The sequence below is a fragment of the Manis pentadactyla genome, chromosome 3 (genome assembly GCF_030020395.1).
Source record: "Manis pentadactyla isolate mManPen7 chromosome 3, mManPen7.hap1, whole genome shotgun sequence".
Taxonomy (NCBI): Eukaryota; Metazoa; Chordata; class Mammalia; order Pholidota; family Manidae; genus Manis; species Manis pentadactyla.
Genome location: NC_080021.1, coordinates 106,149,772 through 106,176,059, shown reverse-complemented (window position 1 = coordinate 106,176,059; position 26,288 = coordinate 106,149,772). Strand labels below are relative to the sequence as shown.

Genomic DNA, 26,288 nt, shown 5'->3' with positions numbered 1-26,288 from the left:
AAAACTCTCTTGAATATAAACATGAGCACATTTTTATGAACATGTCTCCTTGGGCAAGGGAAACAAAAGCAAAAATGAACAAGTATGACTATATCAAACTAAAAAGCTTCTGTACAGCAAAGGACACCATCAGCAGAATAAAAAGGCATCCTACAGTATGGGATAATATATTCATAGATGACATATCCAATAAGAGGTTGACATACAAAATATTTAAAGAGCTTGCAAGCCTCAACAACCAAAAAGCAAATAACCTGATTAAAAAATGGGCAGAGGATCTGAACAGCCACTTCTCCAAAGAAGAAATTCAGTGGGCCAACAGGCACATGAAAAGATGCTCCACATGGCTAATCATCAGGAAAATGCAAATTAAACCACAATGAGATGTTACCTCACACCAGTTAGGATGGCCAACATCCAAAAGACAAACAACAACAAATGCTGGCGAGAAGTGGAGAAAGGAGAACCCTCCTCCTACACTGCTGGTGGGAATGAATAAATTAGTTCAACCATTGTGGAAAGCAGTATGGAGGTTCCTCAAAAAACTCAAAAAGAAATACCATTTGACCCAGGAATTCCATTCCTAAGAATTTACCCTAAGAATACAGGATCACAGATTCAAAAAGACTTATGACCCCTATGTTTATCACAGCACTATTTGCAAATGCCAAGAAATGGAAGCAACCTACATGTCCATCAGATTATTAATGGATAAAGAAGATGTGGTACATAGACACATGGAATATTATTCAGCCATAAAAGGTATGAGAGGTAAGTGATCTAGCGCTAGACCAAAGTTGAGCTCAGGACACAATACACACTCTAAAAAGGAACCATTATTATTAATAGTCCCTGCCCTATTACCTCTGGTTCACTCTAAAGACCCTACAGGGTAGGTTTGACCTTGGCATCTCAAGAGCATCAGCAGCACCTTTGTTTTCTAGCCATCTTTGGTGCCTGTAGTCGCTTCAATGCTTATAACTGAGCAGCAGTTTCACCTGGCAGGCCAGTGAACTTGAGAAGGGTTCTTGCTATATTGTGATTGCCAGTGAAGGTATCACCTTATTATTTATTTTAAAACATCATCAAGTTGCTCTCAGCAAAGAGAAGCAAATGGAGTTGCTAAAAGTCTGGATATACCAGCTCTGAATGTCCTGATTATGCAGGAGCCCACAGAGGGAAATGGGCCCATGCACCCAGGCTGGGTTGGATTTCTGCCAGAGACACATGCATGTGTCATAAAGACAGTGTGCATGCGAGAGGCCCAGGGTCCACACCAACGTCCATCAGAGGAGCTGGTATCACTTACTTTTGAGAGGCGGCTCATTCTCTCTTCATTGTCTTCCAGGACACGCAAACTCGGAGGGACATACCAGAAGCACACGTTCGTGTGCTGAGGCTACAAAGAGGAAAGTAAGATTCACATTCAGCCCAAACTGACAATTTCAAAAATTCCAAGGATGTTCCAAATCTGTTATGCAGCTTCTGAATACAATTCCTACTTTTCAGTCTGTAATCACTTTTGGAGTGCCTGACTTTCAGCAATGACTGAATCCCTTGCTGCTGTCTCCATTTTTACTGCATATCCACCTGCTCAGGCTGCTTTCCTTGGGATGATAGTGCCCTAACTAACCTCCAAGAAATTTAGACTCTCCTTTTCTTTTCTTTGTCTTTTTGTTTGATTTTGATTATGGTTTCAGCTCAGAAATGCTACCCCATCATCCCAGCATCTCTTTTGTAATGGCCCCACATACTGGACAGTACATTACTGACATCAAGAAATATCAGTGATAAGAATTGGAATCGACTAAACTTATTGGGATCATAGAAGTCAGAATACATACCTTTCCGTCAAACACCATTTCATATCCTTCTCGGTTTTTTATAATATTGTATAAATACTCTGCCAGCTCCAAACACTTATCAATATGTGCTTCAAAGCCAGTTGTGCCCTAAGTAAGAGAGGAAGAAAGCTTATTGGGCAGGCTGAGAAAGGTGGGTGAACTCTGAGGCTGACATGAGGACAAACCCTTCTGGAGGCTGATGATCTTTCTGCCTCTTCCAGCTCAGCTCTGCTCTGCGCACATTCCTTCCACACGTCTGTATTTCTAGAAGGTTTTGGCAGTTATTTCTCCTCTAATGCTCTCCCCCTCAGGTGCTTTGTTTCACATTATCACAGCTCTCTACAGTGGATTCCTTTTCTTCCCCAGCCTCCATCCCTAGGCAATTATTTTGATTACTCGAGAGGAAAATTTGCCTCTGCCATTCAGAGGAGTAATTATGGAAGTCAGTAACGACAGGAGGGCTGGCCTATTCCTGTGGATAAGCAGCAGCCTCAGAGAGCCCCCCAGATGCCTGCTCAGCCCCTGCCTATCGTGTACGTTTACCATGGCCAGACCCCAGTTTGGTTCACCGATGTATACCCTCATTATAGAACAAATAAGGTGGGTGCCTAGTGAATATTGGTAGAACAAATGAATGAGTGAATCTTCAGGGGCACACAGAGGCTTTGCTAGCCTGTCGTTCTGCAGAGCTCATTAGATTTCTCCTCTGGGGATAAATGACTCATGTGTCTGTAATGGGCAAACATTACGAACAAGGTCTTTTAGTTTCCAACTCTGGAAGCCTAGGATCTGGACTTGTGAAAACCAGCATAACAGCCTCGGATGGGAGCTGTTAAAGCCACCTTGTGACACTCAAGGGAATTATTTTTTGAAATGGCTTTCCTCCTACCTCCGTCAGCATTTACGGAGTAGTAATGGAAGGTTAGGAAACAGCCAATGCTCATACGGGAGCAGCGAGAACAGGCCGACCAGTGACAACAGGGGGGACGTGAGGGAGCAGCTGCAGCAGAGCCGAGGTGGGCCCCCTTTCCTGTTTACACACAGTCTCACCATCTCAGCTAAACAGGGGACACAGCATAGCCAACGACTTTTAACATCTGAAGCATTAAAGAAATCTGAGGGGTTCAGAAATTGCTTTCTTTGGAGATCGCCCCCCTAGCTGATGGGTTCAAGGAGGCTGACTTCCTGATGACCCCAAGGAAGGGCCTGGGATGATGTCTGAATGCCAGGCCAGTATCTACACCATGCACCCTACAAGTCTATGGGTGCCAAGGATTTAGAGTGAGTGTGGACTGACCTGGCAGTTTAGGGCCACTTGGGATGGACCCTAGAATTAATTTTCACAAGTTAACTGTTCTCCAAACTGGATCCTTTGGATCAGTGATAGTTGGATTTAAGCTTGCACATACCTGATCCAGGATATGCCCAAGACCAGTATGACTCTGACCCTGTCCAAAGCTGTATGGCTTGGCTAATCTCTCTGGTCTGGGAATGATGGTGCCTAACTGATTTCCATACAGAGACAGGAAGATAACATGAATGCTCTGAAAATGGGTTTAACTGTATTACAAAGGGAGTGGGGGTCCTCTGGCTGTGGGAAATCTAGGACTGCACTCTGGAGACGGATAGGAGCAATCTGACTGCCCCTTTAGTTGAAAGCTAAAGAGGTGCAAGGGGAGTGACACAGGAAACTCCAGTGTGCCCCCAGGAGCCTGGCATCCTTCCTTTCATGTTGGATATTTATGGGAGTAAGATCCCTATTTTATTTTCAGTATTTGGAAAGATTTTAGGAGATTCTCCAAACTCCATTCATTCATCAAATTACCTGTTGAGTCATTACCATACACCACACAGTTCTTATTGAGGGAATGACAGGCATGTGGGAGACTTGGCCAGATGTGGCATCACCAAGACCTGAAGGAGGCTGAAGGCTCAGAGGCACATGCCTGTGACACACCCAATGGCAGAGTTCCACTGAGGAGCTATGGGAGAAAGATGGTCTTACTTTCTCCTCACTGCCCACACACTTAGGACTGGCTTGGACAGACCTGGCTAAAATGTGTACTCCACAAGGGCACAGAGTTGTGCTTCTTTTGTTCACTGTTATCACCCTTATACCAGCATTGCTGGTATACACTAGGTCCTCCATGCATATTTGCTGAATGAATGGATGAATGAATGAAAATATAACTTTTAGTCCCAGAGGCAGTGTTTTTACTAAATATGTTCTAAGGACCTATCTGTATCAGAACAAGATTAATTGTGTTAAAAATGAAGATTCTCAGGTCCCACCACAGTCTCCTAAGTCAGAATTTCAGGAAGATGAACAGTATTCTCTCATTAAGGGATCTCACCATCTGCAGCATTCAGCTACTGGCTCTGTGTTGTCTAAAGAGCCTGATGTCTCCAGCGCTGCTCATGACCTTTATCTGCATAGCAAACCCCTCAGCTAACGTGCTCAGCCTCAGAGATGCAGCTTCTGAAACAATCACTGAAGCCCTTGCTGCTGTCTCCATTTTTCCTGAATATCTACCTGCTCAGGCTGCTTTTCCTGGGGATGACAGCGCCCTAATTACTCTCCTGGCAATTTAGACTCTCCTTCCTCCTGGAATGTCCTCCTCCCAACTCTGCCCATTGAAATCCTATTTCTGCCATTCTGCTCAAGACCCATCTGAGAAGACATCTTTTGGTGAACCATTACTGACTCTCACACTAGGAATGAGCTCTCCATCCTTTAGCTTCTCACGGTGTGTCTGGGTTTCTTTTGTATCTGAGCACAGATCTTATCCTATCTGGAAAACTGTAGCCACCTTACTCCATTCAGCATCAGGCACAATAAGAGATGCACAACATCTACTTACTGAAATAAATAAACATTTTAGAGAGAAAGTGAACATTCATTCAGTCACTCAGCAAAGGGTGCCAGGTATCACCTTCTGTTTAGTAGTTTTTTCCTCTTCTATTTCTTTTCCCCAGCCATTTGCCAGTTTCTTTGTTACCTATGTTTTTATTTTGGGAGGGAATCATAGAAAACTATATGCATAACCATATATAAACAGAGAGATATCCTGGAAAACTTGATAGTTATACAGGAAGCCACTCCTGCAAGCCTAAAAAAGGGGGACTAATTTTTAGGGGTTTCTTTTTCCTGTCCACCGCTCACTTTCAACCACTGAGGAAATCTGTCAAGATCAAGTCCAAGGATTCTCAACAAAACACAGACAAAATGAGAGCTCTACCCAGTGAGAATGGAGTTGAGGGCAGGCACTGTGCTTTTGCTAGAGATAGGCCTGCACAGTGCACCATCTAGAGCACCTCCTAGCATCCCACATCGGGAGGCTCATATTTTAAACATATATTTGCTCTAACAGAGTTATCTTGGACTTTATAAGATGGCCATCACCAGTGCATTTAGCCCCACTAGTCATTAATGGATTAAAGAATAGTAATTTATACTTAGGTTACTATTTCTCAGGTAGTTTATCTTTTGAAGGAGAAAATTGGGTCTGTTTGAACATTGCATTCTCCAGGTGTATCTGATAACAGGGAGCTTACTGATGAACGTAGTGCTCCCCCCTCTTCATTACTCTTTTTACAGATTATCTCTTCATTCCTGAGGGGATACAAGTAGAATTTCATGGCCAGCTCTTCCATGGTTCTTCCTAGGAGAGGATGACTTCTTCCCTGCTTGGAATTCCTAGAGCACTTGGGATGTGAGAAGGTAACTAGCCTCACCTCTGATCCCAATGGCAGCACTGAACTTATTACTTTGGTGATTATTATTATTTAACTTTGCAAAAAAATACATAGCTTTAAGTCGAAGACCAAAAGTAAGTTTTAGCCATTTACATGCCTATATACTTGAGGTTTTACATAAGGAACCAAAAGAATACATGTCCATAGGTTACATGGCTGCTACGATGTTCCTTTTTCTTTTTATCCTCCATTGTGGTGCATTTGCTGCAGCACTTTAGAAATTGGATTTTCTGCCTTTACTTCAGGCTCCATTAGGTCCTGCTGTGTAATTCACACCTGGTGTCCTCCAATTAATTTCTCTAATAACCAACTGGCTGCCCCATGCTGGTGAGGCAGCTTTGGATGGCAAAGGAGCAGCAGGAGCTGATGAACCAGGAGGAAAACATTTTTGTGCAGATCTAGTTAACAATTGTCATCTGAGTAAAAGCACCACAGGAAAAAGAGACAAAAGAATGATACTGAACAATATTTAGAGATCAAGCTTTCCTTAGCTTACGAGCTGATATTTACATTTGTCATTTTATAATTCCCACCAATCAATGAAATGAAAAACCTACTTTTAAAAAACTGCTTGAGAGTACACCAATAATTCACCTTCTTGATTTATTTATTTTTGCCCAATGAAAGTGAGTCTCACAGTGGGTGGTGAGAACCTGGTGTATGTCCTTGTGAGGCTCTCAATTTTCCAAAGAGGTGGGGGCCCCTGCCCAGCTCAGGGGACTGGAGCCCACCTACAACACTCCTTTTATGGGGAACAACTTACCTGGGGCCTCACTCCGAGGAGCTGCCCAAAATACCTTGCAACGCTCAGAGAAAATTCAGCTGAGGCAAATACTATTACAGAGGCTTGCCTGGAATTAAGCATGACCATCTTCCTATTTAAACAACCCTTTTCCAGGATGGATTTAAAGAAGATTCCATAAAATAGTTGTTGAATGCATCGTTTTACTCCCAAGCCCCCTCTTTTTCTTGCTAGCCACTGCTCTTCTCTAAACTGCTTAAAGAATTTAGTTTACCTTGAAAAATTTTATAAACAGCACTGTATTGATCTTGTTGCTGTGGACACAGCTCAGAGCTCATCACACAGACCTGAGGAAGAATCCATCTGTGTTCTCATCCTGGAACGTGTCACTGTCACTGACCCAAGCTCTCTGCTTGTTCCTGTGGGACTGAACTTGCCACTTCCTGGTGTGGGCTACTTAGAAAGCTGAGAGCCAAATTTATGGCCCCTCTCCCACACACACAGGACCTCAGGGCAGGCCAGCTTCCCTCTAATCTCCCTCTTTCTCATCTCCCTTGGTCTTACGTACTCTTTTGGTGGTGGGGTTTTGCTAGCATGTCCAGCTGGCCTTGGCCTTTGCCTCCTGTGGGAGAGAAATGAAACCAGGTGGGAAGTCACCACTGTGTGACATTTAGGTTACTAATCTGGTCAAAATCAAAACAAAATCTTTGACCTTTCCAGACTGCTTACATTCAAGCATACATTTTTGCTCTTTGAAGGCTACAGTTCAGTCCTGCCAGTACCGCTCACCAGGAGTTACAGGGTTTCCGTTTCTGAGAGGAGTGATCAACTATAGTTAATTTCTGAGATAAATATAGAAAAGGAGGCTACCGGGTAGTTCTGGAGCTTTTAAAAGACTTTAAAACTAGAGGTTGCCCTTTGAAATATCAAAAATAAGCTATCATGGTGGGTTTTTTTCCTTTTTGTTCTCCAAATGAAAAGACTGCATTAACCTATCCAGGGCTCAGTTACTGCTTAAGGACCAGGAGGAGGTGGGACAACCACTACAAGAAAATGCGCCTGAAGAATCCAGATAGTTCTGCTGAATAAAGCAGCATAGATTTGTTTTCTACATGAGTGAGCATTACAAGCAATTTGGCTTAAGTGGGAAAAAACTAAAACAATGGGTTTCACTGTATTCCTACCCACATGGTATCTGGAATAAAGGTAAGTATAGTATTAAAGAAAATCTTTAGCAAGTAATTGTCAATTTGGAAATCAATTTTCAACCTATCATAATAATAAGGGTCACCAGATACAGTTTCTGTTTTTAGTGAACATTCAGCCGATCCACACATGCTCACCTTTGCCTTCCACATTAGCCATAACTTAAAAACATCCACATGGCGTCCGCACTGTAAGGCCTTGTCTCCAGTGTCGTAGGACAGGTCGTAGTGTTTATCTTGCTGAAAGAGGTAGGAGGCATGCATCTGACTGCAACTCTGCATCAGTCCCTAGAAAAGAAGAGAAAACAGGAAATTTACTGATTTTATCAGTTATTCTATTAGATTTATGCTGTGGTAAAAATTATTTAGAAAAAATTAAAGAGACATTGAATATCCTAGAGAAAGAAAATAGTGAGAATCAAATGAAAAATAAATAGGGCCAATATCTAGACAGGATGGGCCATTATGATAGCTCAGCTCTGTGGCATAAATAGCCCAGGGTCAAATGTTACCAGAGGTCAACTGCAAGCATGACCTTAAGAGAAGGCATTAATTTAAAAAAAAATCATGATCAGAGTATATAATGTTCATTCCTTGGGAGACTATTTTGATGTTCTGATTTTGTTGTAATTAAAATATTTTGGGAACTCTGGTTCTGTAAAATATGATTAGTGAGATTGTTCTAGTGTTTCATTCATATTTAGTTCAAGTACTTATCATTTGGCTATTAGAATGTGAGTTCTTTCTGGAAATCATAGCTTTTAAGATAGTGCTATCATTTTTATACTGAAATATAAAAAAATAAAAATAGCGCTCTTCTGAGATGTCAGATGTTATTATCTAAACTCATCTTTTGATTGTCATGTTCATCTCTCAGACAGGTTAGAGCTTCAGTACAGCATTTCCAGCCTCAGTTGCTAATGGTCGGCAGAAGTTTCACTGTTTATACCCCTGAACCTGCCCTAATGCCATAAGCTTCCTATGGAAAATGGGTAGCAACGTGATTGAGCTATTCCAAGAACAGTGAATAAGTCATGCTCTCTGACTAACACAGCATTACCAGCCTCCTCACTAGAAACCCCATCATGTTTCAATTTGTCACAAACCACAAGAAGGGCTCTTCCATTAACTATGGTACCATTGTGATTTACCAGAAGCTTTGGCATATGTTTTTTTTCATTTGTGACTCATGACAAGAGAAGAAAAGACTAAAATTCAATCACTTGGTTGAAATTAGAAGCAAGAACACTTCTTAAAAATTAACCAAACTAAGACATAAGGCAGTACAACTAAGGTTCTAGCCAGGTGCTGAAGGACCAAGTACCCGGACAGTAGACAGCAGAGCTGGGCTCCACCTTGTAGTCTGGGCTTCACATTCAGTCGGAATCATTAAGCTACTTTTTGAAACCAAGAGAAATTAAACACAATGTAATTGTAATAGAATGATAGAAAGCCATCAAGTTTGAAAAAGAAAGTTCACTTGAAGACCAGTAAGACTGACAATGCATCTTCTATTTTGTTTCATGGTCACAGAAACTTGGCATCATCCTCTCCCGGGCCAAGCAAGTTCACAAATAGGTGCCATGGATCCTTAGGCAGTGCAGAATGCTGGGTAGGTGAGACCAGCTTCTCCTGAGACAGGAAGAGCAACTCAAAGCATATGACCTCTAAAAGGTCAGACAGCAGCAGTCTCATTGTACAAAAGGATAAGTGAAAGTGTCACTGTTTTTCACATAAAGGCCTTGGTGAGATAATATCCTGATTCTGAGCCATTATAAAGTTATAAATTATTATATACCCAACTATTTTAAATATACTCATAGCTGCTATGAAAGCAATTCCCATGGTCAAAGAAACTATCACAAATACTTTATTTTTATATTTGTATTATCAGCAAGTAAAGCTCTGATATGCCTTGAAGTAATGAACCCTGATTTTAACTCTTTAATTAATATATCCCACACTTTCTTAAAACCAAGAACTCCTTTATCACAGAATAATTGTTACAATCTTACAGCATGGCATTATTCCTTGGACCCCAATTAGGGAAATGCTGTCACAGCCTCAGAAACTCTTGGATTTGGAAGGGAGCCTAGGGCTATTAATCTATACCTTCCCAATGAGGGAATCCTTACTATCATCCTCTTACAAGTAAGTGGTTGTCCAGTCTTCCATTCATCATTTCCCTGATGATGAATTTATTCTCCCATAAAACATTCATTACCTGTTGGGCAGTGTGATTTTTAGAACATTAACTGACTGTAGGTCAGACCTAAAATCATGGTGTGGTCTGATTTTGTCATCAAATCAATGGTACTAACAAATCAGTGGTAACTAACTAACCCAGTGTTACTAACCCAGCTTCAGGAAGCCTCAAGAAAACAATGAGTCTCTTTCATTTGAGAGTCTTTCAAATTGAAGGCCACCATTCTGTCAGCCTTTAAAGTTTCTTTTTTAAAAAAATTAGATTAAACATCATTAGCTCTTTCAATCACTCCCTCTTACATCTTTACCAGTTGTTCCCCACTGTTGGAAATCTAGCCTGATGGAGTCCCATGTACGATTCGACATGTACCTAAGCAAACCACTCCAGGTATAGTTTAACCAGAGGGCAGTGGGGGACCACCACCTCCCTCATCCTGAAACACCAACTTCTTTTATCCCATTAATATTTTCTGAATGGTGTTTCTCTCCTGACCTCCTGATGACCTTGCAGAGTGTAGCCTAACATCTTTTTCACAAGAGCCACTGGGCCATGTGTGAAGCATGCCTGTTTTGCATAGTCAAAGAATAACCATCCTGTACTTGGACAAGAGCAGGACTTTACAATTATCTTCATTAACAATTTTCCCTTTCTGGATGTGGCTCGCTGTTCCAGGCATAAAAATCACCTTGTGTTTCGATTTAGTCACTACACACACACACTCTAAGAAACACCCTGACTGGACTGGGCCACGAGTCAGGAAAGACGTACCTCTTCTCTAACCAGGAGAGCGGAGCACTGCAAAGGAACGCCCATCATCTTGTGCGGATTCCATGTCACAGAGTTGGCCCTAGAGGAAAGAAATCAGGTCAAGACGGTGGTGCTCATGATCAGCTGAGACTACCAAGGTCCAGTGTGTGAGCACAGGGCTTCAGAGTTCTTGGCACTGTTTCCTAGACTTCAGGACAATAAATTCACAGAGGAAGTGGACTCTTAAATCAACAACCTTTTCTTTGTTCACAGAGACAGGAGGTAAGGGCTAGCCAATTCCTTTTTCTTCTTATTCAACTGATTCCCAGATTTCTCAAGTATGTCCTTTCATAATAGCTTCTAGCTCAGCACCTGCTGCCGTCTCTTCTTTAATCCAGTTATCCTTCTAGACTGCGGGTGGAATACACCGTGGGTGCTACAGCAGTTTTCCATCTTTTTCTTTAATTGCAACACACTTGCAAAACACAGTGCTCTCCCATCAGTAATGAAGAGTCCCAGCACAGGGAGTTGTTGCTATTTGAAGAGTCTAAACCATAGTCCTCTTTCAGATTCCTTTAATCATAATTACTATTATTATTTTAGTCTGGATACAGCAATAGTGTCTGAACTGACTCTTGGTTTCCATTTCATCCTCTATCTGGTACCATGGTTGTCTTCTATGCTTATGATTCTCTCTCCTCTTTCTAGATTGCTGACAAATTCCATACTGGGGGGGCGGCTCCTGATGCCCTCAGGGTGTGCCCCAGCCCTGTGTTTTCCATCGTGCATCCTTTCACTTTCCTGAAGCGGGCGGGTACACCCATGTCCATCACACTGGAGTAGTTTTTGCTCTCAGGAAATTCTGTTTTCATGTTTCTGGGTCCCTTAATGCTCTTTTCTCTTCCGGAAGGTCATCTCTCCTTGCTTCACTTGGTTACATTCTACTTGTCCTGTAAGGCCGGATCCAGGCGTATCACTGCAGCCTTCATTCAGCTTCTCTCCCTCATCCCGCTGTCCTGCTCTAAGCCCTCCTCTTCCCGGTCCCTGAACAACAGACGTGGGCTCACCCTGCATCTAGCCCTCGAGGTATGAAAACCCTGGGAAGAAATTCAAAGCTGGGAAAGATCCCATTCATCTATTTGATGGACCGTGGGTGTCAGCCAGTCAGTCAGAGCGCACTTCCTGGCCTGGGACCTTATCTGAATCAGTGCAGAGTCCAGTTCATCTTCTAGCCTTTCTTTGGCTTGGACACTGGCTGTCAGACCCATTAGGCCTGGACCCGAGGAAAGCAGCATCAGCAGCTCATGGCCAGACGCTACCAGCAGGGGCAAGAGGACTAAATGGCCTCCTCACAACTTCACGAGTAACAACGGAACTGTGGTGCTGAAAAACACTTCGAAGAAAAAGTCTCCTTGCTCTGTGGAATGACCCTGAAGTCAAGAAACCTGGGCTGTAAGCAGTAGGTAATAATGGTTAAGGGAGGGAGCCTGGGAGCCAGAGAGTCTGCATTTGCATCCAGGTCCTCTCACTGTGTGATGCTGAGCAAGTGACTCAACCTCTCTGTGCCTAGATTTCCTTGTCTCTAAAAGGAAAATAAGAGTAACTGGTTTGGGTAAAGTGCTTATAACTGTCTGACATACAGTAGGCATTAAATAAGTTTGGCTCTTGCTATTGATGTCAACTCCGTTATTTACAAGTTTTGTGACACGGAGCACAAATACATCTCTACTCTATAATATTCTATAGCTATATACCCAATGCTGATGAAACTTAGCTTTGTCAATAATGTCACCAGATGGAGAAGAAAACGGATCTTCTCCATTTCTCTAAACAGAGGTGTTTATTTTTATATAGCGGCCAACTTGTTGATTTAGAATCGGCCAAGGCCCACCCGTACCCACACTGAATCCTCTGTCCTGCCTCCCTCTCTGAGGGGCTGCCTCATAAAGATGGCAAAAAGCTGCCCAGAGTGGTTCAACTTGCTCTGTGGGATGACCCTGAAGTCACGAAACCTGGGCTCAGTGTATTGGAGAAATGTTGGAAACTGTGAAAAACAACCTTGGGTTCATTTCAAACTGTTTTGCTGGGGGGATTCAGTCACGTGGCTTCTGTGATTTTCTGTGAGTTGGGAGAGAATTACAGAAATCCCGTAGGGCTGTTTTAAAACACATCCTGTGCCTGTGTCTGCACCTCAGACTCGCAGCCCCCGCATGAACCCGTTAACCTGCCCCTCTTCCTCCCAGCCTGTTCTGCGCCTCAGTCGGCTCCTTTCACTGTTTCCCCTGCCCACGTCCAACTCCTGAACTCTAGCGTTTGGGTTCCATTTCTCCCCCATCTCCTCATCACCCCTTGAAGTTCCTTCTTTTTTTCCTTCTAAAAATTCTTCTAAAATGCTTTATTCTGTAGTAATTTGGTGCTAGATTTTTTAATTTAATTTTAAGGAAGATGTTTCATGCACAAGAAGCTAATGTTAGCTTGGTCAAAGATATCCACACACAAAAAATGACTCCACACTTTTCAATATAATATTCAAAACTGCAAAATCTGTTGAGGTCGAAACTCTCTGGAATTTCTTGAAGGATTGGAAAGTACACAAAGGCAAAATAAAGCATTATATACAAATAGTGATCAAGCATTCTATAATATATGGTGTTAGTGTGGCTGGACAGTGACTTATACATAGATAGAAAATAGTTCAGAAGCCAGTGAAGCAAACAAAAGCAGCAGTTTCTTAAGTTACACTTGATCTCATAGATGAGCAAGTATCTGTGATTGTTGATCTTGTCCCATTGAAGGGACACTCCTGGATTCATCCACTTAATTCCCTCAGGGCTGCTGCTGCTCCAGCTCACACCCTGAGCTCCCTGACCTCCACTGCCTCCCGCACCTGGACGATGACAACAGCCAAATAGCTTCGCATCAGTCCCTGTCTTCTCTCTCCTCTCAAATCCAGGATTATCGTTCCAGAGGGCAGCTGAGATCATCTCCCTCCTCTCCTCCACTCAGGCTGTTAGGATGGAGGCTTTCCATCTCTTTTCCCACCCTGAGCAAGATAACGTTCCCCACACTTAGCAGTGGCTCACACAGGGGTGGTCCTAGGTGCGGGGACTGCTCTTGGGTTGGACCTGGCTCTGTGGCCAGGGCTTCTGGACACTCTGCTAGCTTCCTGGCCACTGCCATGAGTCCATCTCAGTTTTACATGTATCTGAACTTGCTCCAAGGACCCTGAGTGGGTCCCTGCTCTTCACCTTGATGCCCTTCTCCCACTTTGACCTGACAAAGCATCCCTCATCCTCGGGGCTAAGCTCCAGACTCCACCCCTGGATGACGGTGCCTTTAATAGTCCTTTCTAGCAGGAATCATTTACTTCCTCTGTGCCCACCAATCAGCTCCCTTATCTGCCTTTTGAGCCTTTACTTCCTCTGCCTTGAAGGTCAGTCCGTTGTTGACTCTCAGTCTTCCCTACTAGATTCTCTTGCAGATTGGCTTCATATCATATGCGTCTTTGTGCCTCCCCAAGCTTAGTGCTGTGGCTTGCATATGGCAGCAGCTCGCTAACATGCATTTCTGAACCCCTGGTTCTTGGGAAGGCAGTAAGGACGACAGTGATCTAGCAGAGCTGCACCAGACCTTCAACAGGGCCAGAAAGCGCTGAGAGGGGACTTAAGCAATGGCCTACTGTAGGCAAGCAGCAGTCTTCCACAGGGAGGAATTTAAAAAGAGCCTGTTTATGCACAGAAACATACTTCAGCATGTCAAGGTTCTGGGCACACCGTCTCAGCTACACCATCTCTATAAATTTTGACAGTGTTAGCAAGGGAGAAAGTTGCTTTCTGAGAATTTGGTTGGTTCTCAAAGGAGATGCCAGGCAGGGTTGCAGGTTCTTGTACCATTTTGCTCTGAGGATGGCACGCTGGGACCCCCTGACCACTGGGAGTCTCCAGGTGTGGCGACCAGAATCGACCACGGATTTCCTCCACTTTAGAGTGAGTCCTAATGCTTGGGGAAATGTGACGCCCCCGAGTGAGGCAAATTCCTTTCCTAAGCTGTGCCCATATGCGCATTATGCGCAGGGGTCTGCACTGGCCCTACGACCTCAGTCCCCAAAGTGTGGCTTTCCACCGAGTAGATTTAGTGGCAATATGGTTTCAAGAATAGTGGCCATTAGGACTCATTCCATGATGAATGTTCTAAGCTTTGCTCTCAAATAATAGTCTTTAGTACAAAGGCTTGTGGGTGTTTATTTTTCCAAGGCACAGGGTGGGTAATTTCACAAGCTTTTAAGTAATCGTTGGTGGAGGCTGCCCCATGGCTTCAGCACTTGGAGCCACGGGCAGTAACAGGCACTTACTTTCTGTGCCAGACAGGAAGAAGCTCAAAGAGGAGGCACTGTGTACAGCCTCCTCTCTGGAAAGAGCGCGGGTCTGGTTCTTGTTCTGGTCATCTGATCAGGCACTTCCCCAGTTCTCTTTTTTACATCGTCTCTCCCTGTTTAATTCATTTCTAATTTCATACAGATCTTCATGCTGGGAAGAAATTCAGCCTGGGAGAGGCCCCAGGGGCCAGAAGCAGAGGCCTCACTTGCCTCACTCTGGGGAGGGCCCTGGCTGCCCTCACCCACTCACACCTGGGTGGGCACCTGTGATTAGAGGTGGCAGCTCTAAATTCCTCTGCCAGCTCTGCCCAGGCCAGACCCTGAACCCTGCTGGCAGACTCAGGGACAGCAGCCTTGCTGACATGGGCTGTACCTGGTCTACCTTGAGTCTCCCACTAACTTTGCAGGGTGCCCCTGACTCTGCCTCAGCTTCCCATCCCACTCTTTCTGCCCTCACGGGTCCTCTGCACGTGAGTGGCCCTGGGCACCACCCAGCACACTCTGAACATTCATTCTGGCCTAGCTGCCCTGTGTACCCAGGGCTGACAGATGCTCCCACACTCCATCAGCCTCTCTCATCCTGGAACAGAAGTGATGCCAAGATGTCTAGGGGAAGAGCCAATGAGAAGCTTTTCCTGGGCAGCATCTGGCTACTTGGCAGGGCATGGCGGGCACTGGGCAGCCTCTGGTGAACTCAGGCTTTCTCAGTTGCCTGGAGTGTCAGTTGCCTCAGTTGCCTGGAGAGCTCACAGCTATGGTTGGCCTGCCATGTAGGGACGGCAGAACGGGCAGAGTGGCAGAGCCCCCTTTACACACGGTCCAGAGTCAACCCTGAGGCTCACTTTGCATTCTGTACTTTTTTCTTTTGATTTGAATATGCTTTATGCTAACCAAATATTACCTCCTTTGTGATTTGCAACTTTTCTCAATGGGCCACTGGCCATGTAGGAAAAAATTACTATGGGAATGAAACCATGAGATGATGTTATCACAAGTATGTCTTGCTTTAAGTAAACTCTCAACACTGATAAATCAGAAGGTGCAAAACTGGCTTCTTTAAAGCTGTGAATATTATCCTTCTATGCATGTTCTCCATAGGAAACCAGACAGCCTGCAGGTTTTAAACAAGTTTGGCAGTTGGTTTGGAGGGCTGAGGAAGGCTGTTCCTGAGTCCTCCGGCCAACCATGGACCCCAGTTAGGAACCCCTATGTTCATGAGGCATTTCACTGGGACCAATGGATATGGGATTTGATTTACTTTTGTTGTTCATGCGGAAAATTCCTGAGTATATGGCTGCACAAGGTAAGGTGCACACTCGCTGTGCAGAACGGGCTCACTTGTATTCCAGGTGTTCCTGGAGGCTCTAGGTAACTTATTTTTCATATTTAACTTTCATGTTTTATGTTGTTAGTAAGAAGAATGGGTGTACCTCTCCACGCCGCTCAGTTTCCACTTGTGTTTCCGGGACATCAGTAATCCCCCACCCCAAGCGGCCTGAAAAGGAAGATCATACAAGGAGAAAGGTAGTAGTTTTTCACTGCCTAGATTTCTATAGTTTGGTGTCTTCCAGAACAGTGAGGGTCTCATGGGGTGTAAATTAGCTCCTCAACCCCTGGCAACTTAGGGAGGTGGCCACCTTCTGACAGTAGACTTTGAAAGTTTAAATTGGGGACTATTCTAAGGTCTCTGGCCCCATGTCATATTCCATGGGTGTAAGGAGCCAAATTAAGGGCATGTTTCCTCAGTCTGATGGAGGAGGAAAAAGATTCTCACCCATCACCACCACCCTTAGTCCTAGGGAAGCACACGATATCAGAATGAGAAACGCTATTATCTTCACAGTTTAGAGAAGACAAGATGGGCCAGGAGCCCATTAAATAGCTTCTTAGTACAAGGAAACCATCCAAGACGGAGGAAGCAGTTTCAGAACCCCATTTTACTGATGTGTAATTTTGGATAAGACTATTTCTCTGTGCAAAAGAAAAAAAAAACAGGGAAGATTCATACCAGTCAATTAGTTGAGCAGTTACAACATGTCCCTTAAAAACCTGTACTCAAGTTTGAAGATTTGAATTGGTGTAATACTCCCTTAAAAATAAAATGTCAAGATGGAGATTTATTGGAAAATGTTAACATTCTTTGTGGGTAAAAATTATCCTGGGATAATTTTAAAGAAGAAAAAACCAGGGTATAATTGCTTATTTTTTCTTTGTTATAATTTCATTTCTTTTACACTTTGAAAAACTATCCAATTTTCCAAATGTGAACTACTTTAACATTCTTTTGTACTTTGATGATAGAATGAATAAACATAAAGATAATACGTGGTAAAGTTGATATATTTCCAAAAAAGCTCATACAACTGGTTAAAAGATCTCCTGGCTCTATTTCAAGTAGAAATGTTGGAGAATCTGAGCTTCAGCATCTGTGGGCTCAGGATACATAGGCCCTGTTAGTTTTAAATCTGTCCAAGTAACCCTCTTCCTGAATCAGCCAGCAAGGTTCAGTAGGCTGTCCAGTTCCCAGCCCCAAGTCACTGATGGAGCTCGAGTTGATCAACTTGTTTTAGTGTTTTCCTGTGTAAAACTGAAGGAGTCTCTGGCAGCCTAATGAACTATCACATTGTGAATCAAGGAGGGAATGGAAGATGGCCAACTGCTGTGTAAGATAGTTCTGGGGTAATGGGAATGGACCCAGCCTAGTCAGTGGAAGTTTTCTGCTCCAAAAGAAGGGAATTAATTTGGTCTGAATACTTACTATAAAGCCAAAATGACTTTATACTGGTCTAAACTTAAATATTCTCAATTTGTCCTTCTAAAAATGGACATTTCTTCATTTGGAAGTGTTTTGATGAGCACATCTCCATTACATTTTAGTGTGACTAGGTCTGGAGTGAAAACATCTCAAATATAATTTATCTTCTTGGCTTCTGAAGCTAAGAAACTGGAAATTTGGTGGTTTGTGTTTTCTAACAGGTTGTCACACTTGCATTCCTCTCCCAATACACAAATACCTGATCTGAGCTTGAGTTTTTTATCCTCTGGGCTTCCTATATAAATGCATCTCCTTTTGACCATTTTGAATCATTTCTATATGGAAGTAATATGATCTACATATGTGCGGCTGTATGCGTATGTCCATAGGCTGTATTCCTCCGTGCATGTTATGACCCAGTGAACTGAGAACCAAGTGCTCAGTTCAGGTACTGGTCATAGAAATAAGAATATTATTGTGTTGGGAACATTAAGGCATAATCAACCTCTGACTGCTTCCAGCCAGTGTTATACTGTGTGAGTTGTGTGTAGTTTTGGCTCTGTGATCTTTAAAAGCTTAAGTATCATCAGTCTGAAAGTAAGTTCCTAAAGTAAAAAAACAGAGAGAACGAATTTCATTTCACCAGCTCCAAGTAAAAAATAGGGCATTTTAGTGGCGGTCCCCATGGGATACTTACATCCACATGCATCCAGATCTTGTACTTTTTGCACAGGTCAGCAACAGCTAAGAGGGGATCAAATGCGCTGTACACGGTGGTCCCAGCCGTGGCACTCACAAGGAAAGGAACAAATCCCTAGGCAAATGAGAAAGCCCCAAATAATGTAAATTAGGGTTCAAGGATTCTTTCAAAGAGCTGATAAAAACAGTGGTAATTCTCCCCTTATCATAAATAGCTGCATTTTTGGAACTATCAGAAGGGTTACTGACACCGTGGAGCCTGGTAGGGAGGGTGTCCACTCTCCAGGACATCCTATCGGACCTGCCAGGTGCCTTATGAGAAGAGTTACTCTGGTTTTCAGAAGCGGCTACCCTGGACCCAGAGGTGAGTAAGCTTATGGTGCCCACAGGCCATTTATAAATTCCAGGTAGATTTCCTGGTCTCTCATGCCCCTTTGCTCACGTTCTAGGGGCTCTTTTTTCATAACAGGGTCTCTGAACTTAATAAATGCCCAGAGTAAGCAGCCAAGAGAATGAAAAGCAGGAACTCCAGCCAGCTCATTATTCCTATTTGGAAAATCCTCAGATGATGTATTTGGCATCTTTGAGGGAAGAGCTCATATGGGACTAAACAATAAGCTTGGCTTTTATCCATCTTAGTATCCTCAGTCTGTCTGGCGCTGGCTAAAGGAACACTGATTGAAATAACAGGTGGCTGCTCAAAGAGGGCAGAAGAAAGGCTCACACAGGGTGAACATAGTCGGACATGAGGTAACGTGATGTTACAGAGTCGGTCTTTAGGTGGCAGCAAAGGTTTAATCTTATGGCCTTGTCTCTAGAAGTAGTTCTATTACAGGAACAAGGGGAACTTCCTGCTTCCACTTTGAAGGAAACAAACAAAAAAGACATCTAAAATAAATATTCTTGAGCCAACACGGAAAACATAATGGAGTCTCCTCAAAAAATTTAAAATAGAAATACCATACAATCCAGCAATTCCACATCTGGGCATTTACCCAAAGAAAACAAAAACACTAATTTGAATATTAACTCGGCCAAAAAAATAATGGAATCTTGCCATTTGCAACAACATGGATGGACCTAGAATTATTAGGCTAAATGAAATAAGCCAGACAGAGACAAATACCATATGATTTCCTTTACATGTGGAATCTAAAAAACAAAACAAATGAGCAACAAGCAAACAAACAAAAACTCGGAAACAGACTCCTAAGTACAGAAGAAAAACTGGATGTGTTCCATCTTTGAACTAGGAATGGCACGTTATATCTACTAAAAGTTACACTAAGAAAGCTCTAAAAAGCAAGCTCTCTGGTTTGCAAGCCATCCAGAGATGTAAGTGATTTTCTAGAGCTCTGTAGGAATCTTTAGTAGGTCTCCAGAACTCGTTACTTCTAAAAGAGTTCTAATTTGCTTCCTAAAAAATAAGATGTTTTGAGAGCCAGTCATATCCATATGTGTCTAGGCAGGAGAAATTGGCCCCTTTGAAACAGCCACACAACAGTGACACATGCGCCTTAGCATTCTGTTATTTTCCACTTGTGAACACGATCTTTTAAATGTTTGTTTAATGCCAACCTTGACACCTAGGAAGACAGGTGCTTTGAAAACTCTTACCATATCACTGTGCATATTATTTATCCAGGAGCTTGGCCCTTTCTACAACTCCAAGAAATGAATAAGGACTGGGTACAATATTTCATTTTCTCATTAAAGAGGGGAAGTTGAGACTTGGGTCCTCTTTTTAAAATAAAACCAAAGTGTGTTCTCCACTGAATGGAAATAGGAATATGGACCCTCAGCTTGTTTGGGGCTGGATAAAGATCTCCACAAAAACTTACTCTTTGTTTGACTTCAAGAATCCTTCTTTCAAGATCAGATAGGATCATTTTCCCCCTGAAAGGAAAAAGAAATACAGGTTTGCTTTGAATAATTTACTTTGTCTTTACCACAGGAGGATTTAAATGTCCAACACGAAACCACTGATAATAATGATCAGTTAAAACAACAACTTGGCTGTTTCCAGAAAGAACTGTATTTCCTCTCTGAAAGATGCATGACTGTAATCTCTGACACATTTAGGAGACACCCGCCACGTTGCGCTATTACTGCAGCTGCATGTCCCTCCGCCTCCACAGAGCCTGCTCCTCAAGTTATCCTTTTAATTCGGTTAAAACATGCCTGCTTTGGAGCAAGACATTTGGAGAGGAATGGAGAGTGCAGAAAAAATTTGAATTCCAAATCTCCCAATGACTGGACCTGCAATGTCAGAGAGATGCAATGCCAAGAAGAGAAAATCCATTCTGAAACATTTGAATGAAAATATTAAGTAAAAAGAAAAAAGGTCACCTAGTTACATTCCAAGTGCTAAAGGCATAAAGCAAGCCAAGAACTCATGGCCTCAAACTTCAAATGTGTGATTGACTTTAGAGAAAGAAACATTGTTTCATCCCTGAAATGTCTCTTTCCTAAAATAAAAGCACAGAAAGTGCTTTTGCCTACTATAAAACCCCATCATTACAGTGACCGAAGGAGGTGATTTCTAGTAGAAGCTAGATGTGTGATCTTAGTCAAGTCAGTAATTTCCCATTGCCTATTATTATCCCTGGAACATAGTGATAATAATTTTACCTGTGGAGTTAAGAGGAGTAAATGAGTTAGCAAATGTAAAATTATTTTAAAAGTAAAGTTAGAGGCAGTGAAATATTCTTTAAACAGAAAGAGCTAAACTGGCTAAACTCTTCATATCAGGGTCATTGATCTAGGTTTTTAAAAGGCAATTTGGAGAAAAACTACAGAGGAGGACATTCACAGGAAATGGTTGGCACATGCTCCTGGCACCTAGGGAGCAGTGATTGGAGGTGGGGTGGTTGGTACTGGCCTAGTTCAATAGTCCCTTTGTGACTGTGTCCCTGTGGTTCTAGATACAGTGCAAGCCCTGGGCTATGTCATTACACCTCTTAGTGTTGTCTTGCCTAAGCTTTACCTATTGAAAGATGTTATCTTAGTATAAATTATTTTTTAAACATTTCTCCATTTTATACAAATAATTTGAGCATGATATAGTGAGTAAGTAAGTTGTATTTTCTGCATTTTTCATTTCAGGCTAGTATTGGAGATGTTTCAAAATAGCTGGAAATAAAGCAGACAGTGGCCCTGAGCATACTGAGAACCAATGATTTATGTGCAGCTGTTCTCCCAAGAAAGGCAGTTAAAATGCAATTACCTGGCAACCAGAATGGACCAGTTACCAGCGATGAGTCAGTCAGGCTGGGATGGAACAAAGGGCAATAACTGTACTTTGGTGTGCCGGGTTGAACTTTTCTTCAGAGCAGCCCACCTTTGGAGAAACTCCTGAGAGACGCGACCTCTGAGGGCAGAAAATGGGATGGGAAGGCTGGATGGTGGGGTGGGGAAAGGAGCAGAGGAGGGCAGTTCTCTCGCTGTACTTGTCACACTCCATAGCTTGGCCTGGGGGCACTTCCCAAGCAGTGATTTTCAGCCTCTCCTAGATCAGACTGTGCTAAAACATCTCGTTCCAGCCCTGCTAGAAACACAAGGTTCAAAGTTCAGAGGAAATTCAGGTATTTTATATTTATCTTCTACATAAAGTTTTAAGCATATTAAAATTGCCATAATATTTGTGTAGGTAAACAGGGACATTGAGAGAGATTGCAAATCCTAAATTCTACCTAGTCTCCCACAAGCTAGCCATCTCTGCCTGGACAGTGTTGGGCAGATTAGCTTGACAGTTGCTATTTGCTCAGCTAGTCACATCTGGATGTTTTGTTAGGCATAAGGCACTAAGGTGTCACAAGAAGTCACAGATTAGGGGACATCAGAATTGGAAGGAGCTCAAGACCTATTTCTAGTCTAATTGTGTCATTTTTCAAATGAAGAAAGAGGCTAATGGAAGTGGTCAAATGCCAAGATCAACTGTCCAAGATCAAATGCTGGTAAAAGGCCAATTGTAACTAGAAATAAAATGCCATGCTTCTAGAATAAACTCAAAGGGCCAAGCATATGGGAAATGTATTTGGGAAGGTTGAAGTCTTATTAAGATAAATCCTTTAAGAGAATATCTGGCTTTCACAGATCAGAGGTATCTTTCAAGCCTGCCAGGAAAGCAGTAATAAGCACACAGTAGGTCTCATTTCCATCAGTGAGCTTTGGGGCATTAGGAAGGGGCAAGCTTGTCAGGTAATCAAGTTCAAGTGTACTTCTCACAGGGTGGAATGTGAGGGGTGTGGCTCTAGACAGGGCAGGCTCCTGTCTTCCCTGGCTTTCCAAGCCCTTAGTTACATTGCCTACTTAGGAATCCGGACCCTGGCACACTGCAGGGGGCAGATCAGCATTTGTTGGAGGTCTGTGACCAGAAGGGCAAAAAGGTTAACTCAGGGGTGGTATTAGCTATGCTCACTTTTCCTTAAGGACTGACCAGGCAGTTGGTCTGAGGACCTCTGGAGACAAAAGTTTGCATCTTTCCATTTATCTTAGGACTTGCTGAACTACTATAGAACAATGGTTCTTAAAACTTAGTGCGCATAAACATCACCTGGGTAGGTCTTTGAAATGCAGGTGCCTTGGCCTTGCTCTTAGGCATTTTGATTCAGAAGGTCAGTTAGAGGGCCCAGGAATTAACTCATTCCACAAATATTTATTGAGTACTTCCTCTGTGCCAAACACTGTCAGGGGTATGAGGGTCAACAAACCAGTTTCTATTCTTTGGGGCTTATATGCTGGCATGTGAGGCAAACAGTAATATAGTAAACAGACAAACATTCCTATGAAGCTGCACTGCTAACAAACTCCCCAGATGATTCTGATGCAGGCAGAGAAACATTGCTTTAGAATGGAAATTTTAGCCTAGTAGGCTTTTAAATAATGGTGTATAACACACTAGCCAAGTAATTTCCATGGGACCTATAGATTTGAGCCCTCATGGCTGTAGAGCAGCAAGCAGAAGGTCATCCAGATGTGCTGCTGTGCATCCCCCTACCTATGTGCTGCGGGATGAGAGTACTGGGTGACAGTCAGTAAACTCCTCTGAGGACTGGCTGCTGTCTGGCCGTCCTGGCTTCTCCAGACAAGCATTTTTAAACAGCTGCAATCTTTGGTAGCAGCTGTTGCATCCCATATCTCAGGTCTAAAAGTATTTCCACAGCAAAATGAGTCTCTTTAACATTTACACATACAGCCTTTAGCACACAGTTAAGCAGTGGCTGATGGTCTGTCATGCTGCATGCTAGGTGTCAGTGCTGAGGAAAGGCTGCCAGTAAACCAGACTGCTGCTTGGGAGGTGGATGTTTTGCATGGAGATCCTGATACTTTTTCAGTAGCCTTTAAAAATCTATATGATACTGTAGGGTCAGATAACTTCATGAAGTTGCCTGGACAAAATCCCCATGCCAGCTAGAGCTGCCAGCAGGAAATATCTTCTCTTTAAGGAAAGCAGCAAAAGACACATACTACCATGCATGGTCTTTTGACCCAGATTCACAGCTATCTTCCCATTGCTCTGAAGGAGACAGTTATCTCACCGAAGGGAGCACATTACTGGAGAGTATAAGCCTCAAGGCAGGTATCCAAATGGCCACAAATCCAGCCCTTGAATCACTGGTAACACTGATCATTGGCCCTCTGTCTCTACAATCTTTCCTAGGTGAGCAGAACCTGGCTCTGTTCACAGAGATATGTGTGCAAGGAAGAAAGGATGCATGAATCCTTCCTGTTAGAAAGGGACTAATGTTACAATCACATTAATATCAAAGCTACCCGCAGCCCCAGTGAACTGCCAATTGTAGAAGCAGTCACTGCACTATGCCTTCCTCCATGATCGCTGCTCCTCATGCCAACCCTTCAAGAGTTTTATTGTTTTTACTTTGCAGATGAGGAAGCTGAGGCTCAGAGAGGCAGCTGAATGTGGCTAAGAGTTTGGAATGTGTAGACAGAATAATCTGGTTCCTGCCCAGATCCTAGGCTAATTGTGTGATTTTGAAGAGTTAAGGTCTTCCTTCCATTTATTTATAAAATCATGATTGGATTACCTCCCTCACAAGGTTTGCACGAGGATTAAGTGAGAGTAAATATAAAACATGATAAACACTAACTAAAAAACTCTGCCCAGCATATAGTAACCACTCAGTACATGTTAGATGCTCTCATTGTTATTAGCAATAGGAGAATTTGCATGATGGGACTTGACGGATGGCACACAGTTAGTTGGGAGCAGATTTCAAACACAGAGCTCTCTGATTTCAGAACCCAGGTTCTTAGCACCATGTAATAAATGTCTTCCAAAGCATTAATGGGATTTAAACAAAATACCTAGTACTTTGACTTAAGAAGAAATCTTCCAGGTTGAGTTCTTGAATTGTAATGATGTATATATATACTATTTCCACTATGTTTTTTGGAAGCAGCGTGAATTGATCCTAATTCTTCCTGTGATTAGCACTGATAAATAAAATAAGAAAAATGTATGTCCTCTTACTAAAATATATCACTCTTTCATCCTTTGATGGTAATGTTTTCTAGTACAGCACCCAAATGCTACAAGAGTAACAGAAAACTAGGATCAACGAACTACTCAATTTGGGGTCTATTAGTTTTTAGTTCGTTTCATTGTTTCGTTGTTGTTGTTTTTTTAGCTAGTCAGTGCTAAGCAAAACTATTTTGTAACGTAGACTGCAATATAAGACAGCAAAGGATGCCCATGGACCCAAGCGGACAAAGAACCTGAATAGGTATCTTCCCAAATAAGACATACAAATCACTAACAGGTACATGAAAAGATGCTCCACATCACCAGTCATCAGGGAAACGCAAAGCAAAACAATAGTGAGCTGTCACCTCACACCTGCTAGGATGGTTATTATCAAAAAGAAAAGAGATAAAAAAACATGTTGGTGAGGATGTGAAGTAAAGGGAACCCTCGTACTGTTGGTTGGGAATGTAAATTGGTACAGTTGTTATGGAAGAGGATGGAGGTTCCTCAAAAATTAAATAGAGAACCACCATATGATCCATGAATCTCAGTCCTTGGCAAGTATGCAAAGGAGATGAAATGAATATTTTGAAGAGATACGTGTATTTACATGTTCACCATAGCTTATTCACAGTAGGCAAGATTAGGAAACAACCTAAGTGTCAACAGATGAATGGATAAAGAAATGTGGTTTTATATATATATATATATATATATATATATATATATATATATATATATATATATATAATTCAGCCATAAAATCCTGTCATTCGTGACAACAGGCACGAACCTGGAGGATATTCTGCTAAGTGAAATAAGTCAATCACAAAAAAGTCAAGAAAGACTCCGATACCTCAAGTCGTCAAATTCAAAGAGACAGAAAGTAGGATGGTGGTTGCCAGGGGCTGGGGGGAGAGTTGGGGGAGCTGGAGTCTCACGGGTGTGGAGCTGCAGTTTTGCAAGATGAAAAGACTTCTGGAGATGGGTGATGATGATGGCTGCACAGCAATATGAACGTGCTTCCTCTCCCTGAGCTGTGCACTTAATAATGGTCACAATAGTAAATTTTATGGGGATCTTTACCACAGTTTAAAAACTGGGGGGGAAAAAGGGACCATGTTTAACTGGTGTACTCTAGGGGTTCTCTGCTAAGCCTGAGCTCTGATTCCTCACTTCCCAGCTATGTGACCTTGGGCATGCTGCACCGCTGCCGTGGTGATGAGTCAATGAAGGAAGGAGAACTTAGCGGCCTGTTGAGGACTGTTGTCTGTAGAAACTCTTCATCAGAGCTGTCAGCATACTGTGAGGGAATACACTCTTTTGCGTCTCTAATGAATGAATTCATTAGGTCAGTTGTGCAAGGGGCTTAGGACTGTGCCTGGCACATAATAAACAGCACGTGTCAGCTGTTATTATTTATATCCTTGCTGTGGTAGGACACCACTGCTGTGAGCACCTCTGGCTCTCTG

At 42.8% G+C, this 26,288-nt stretch overlaps 1 protein-coding gene across 1 annotated transcript in view; it reads right to left on the bottom strand.

The window, feature by feature from the left end:
* The window catches only part of LOC118935861 (uncharacterized), a 102,502-nt gene that overhangs the window by 51,314 nt on the left and 24,900 nt on the right, over positions 1–26,288 (bottom strand). Inside the window, exons 4-10 of the mRNA XM_057498257.1 lie at positions 20,171–20,225; positions 18,328–18,444; positions 16,306–16,370; positions 10,522–10,600; positions 7,686–7,835; positions 1,845–1,952; positions 1,310–1,399 (exon numbers count right to left, since the gene is read on the bottom strand). Coding sequence (XP_057354240.1) covers positions 1,310–1,399; positions 1,845–1,952; positions 7,686–7,835; positions 10,522–10,600; positions 16,306–16,370; positions 18,328–18,444; positions 20,171–20,225 — 664 coding nt within the window. The remainder of the gene's footprint in view (positions 1–1,309; positions 1,400–1,844; positions 1,953–7,685; positions 7,836–10,521; positions 10,601–16,305; positions 16,371–18,327; positions 18,445–20,170; positions 20,226–26,288) is intronic.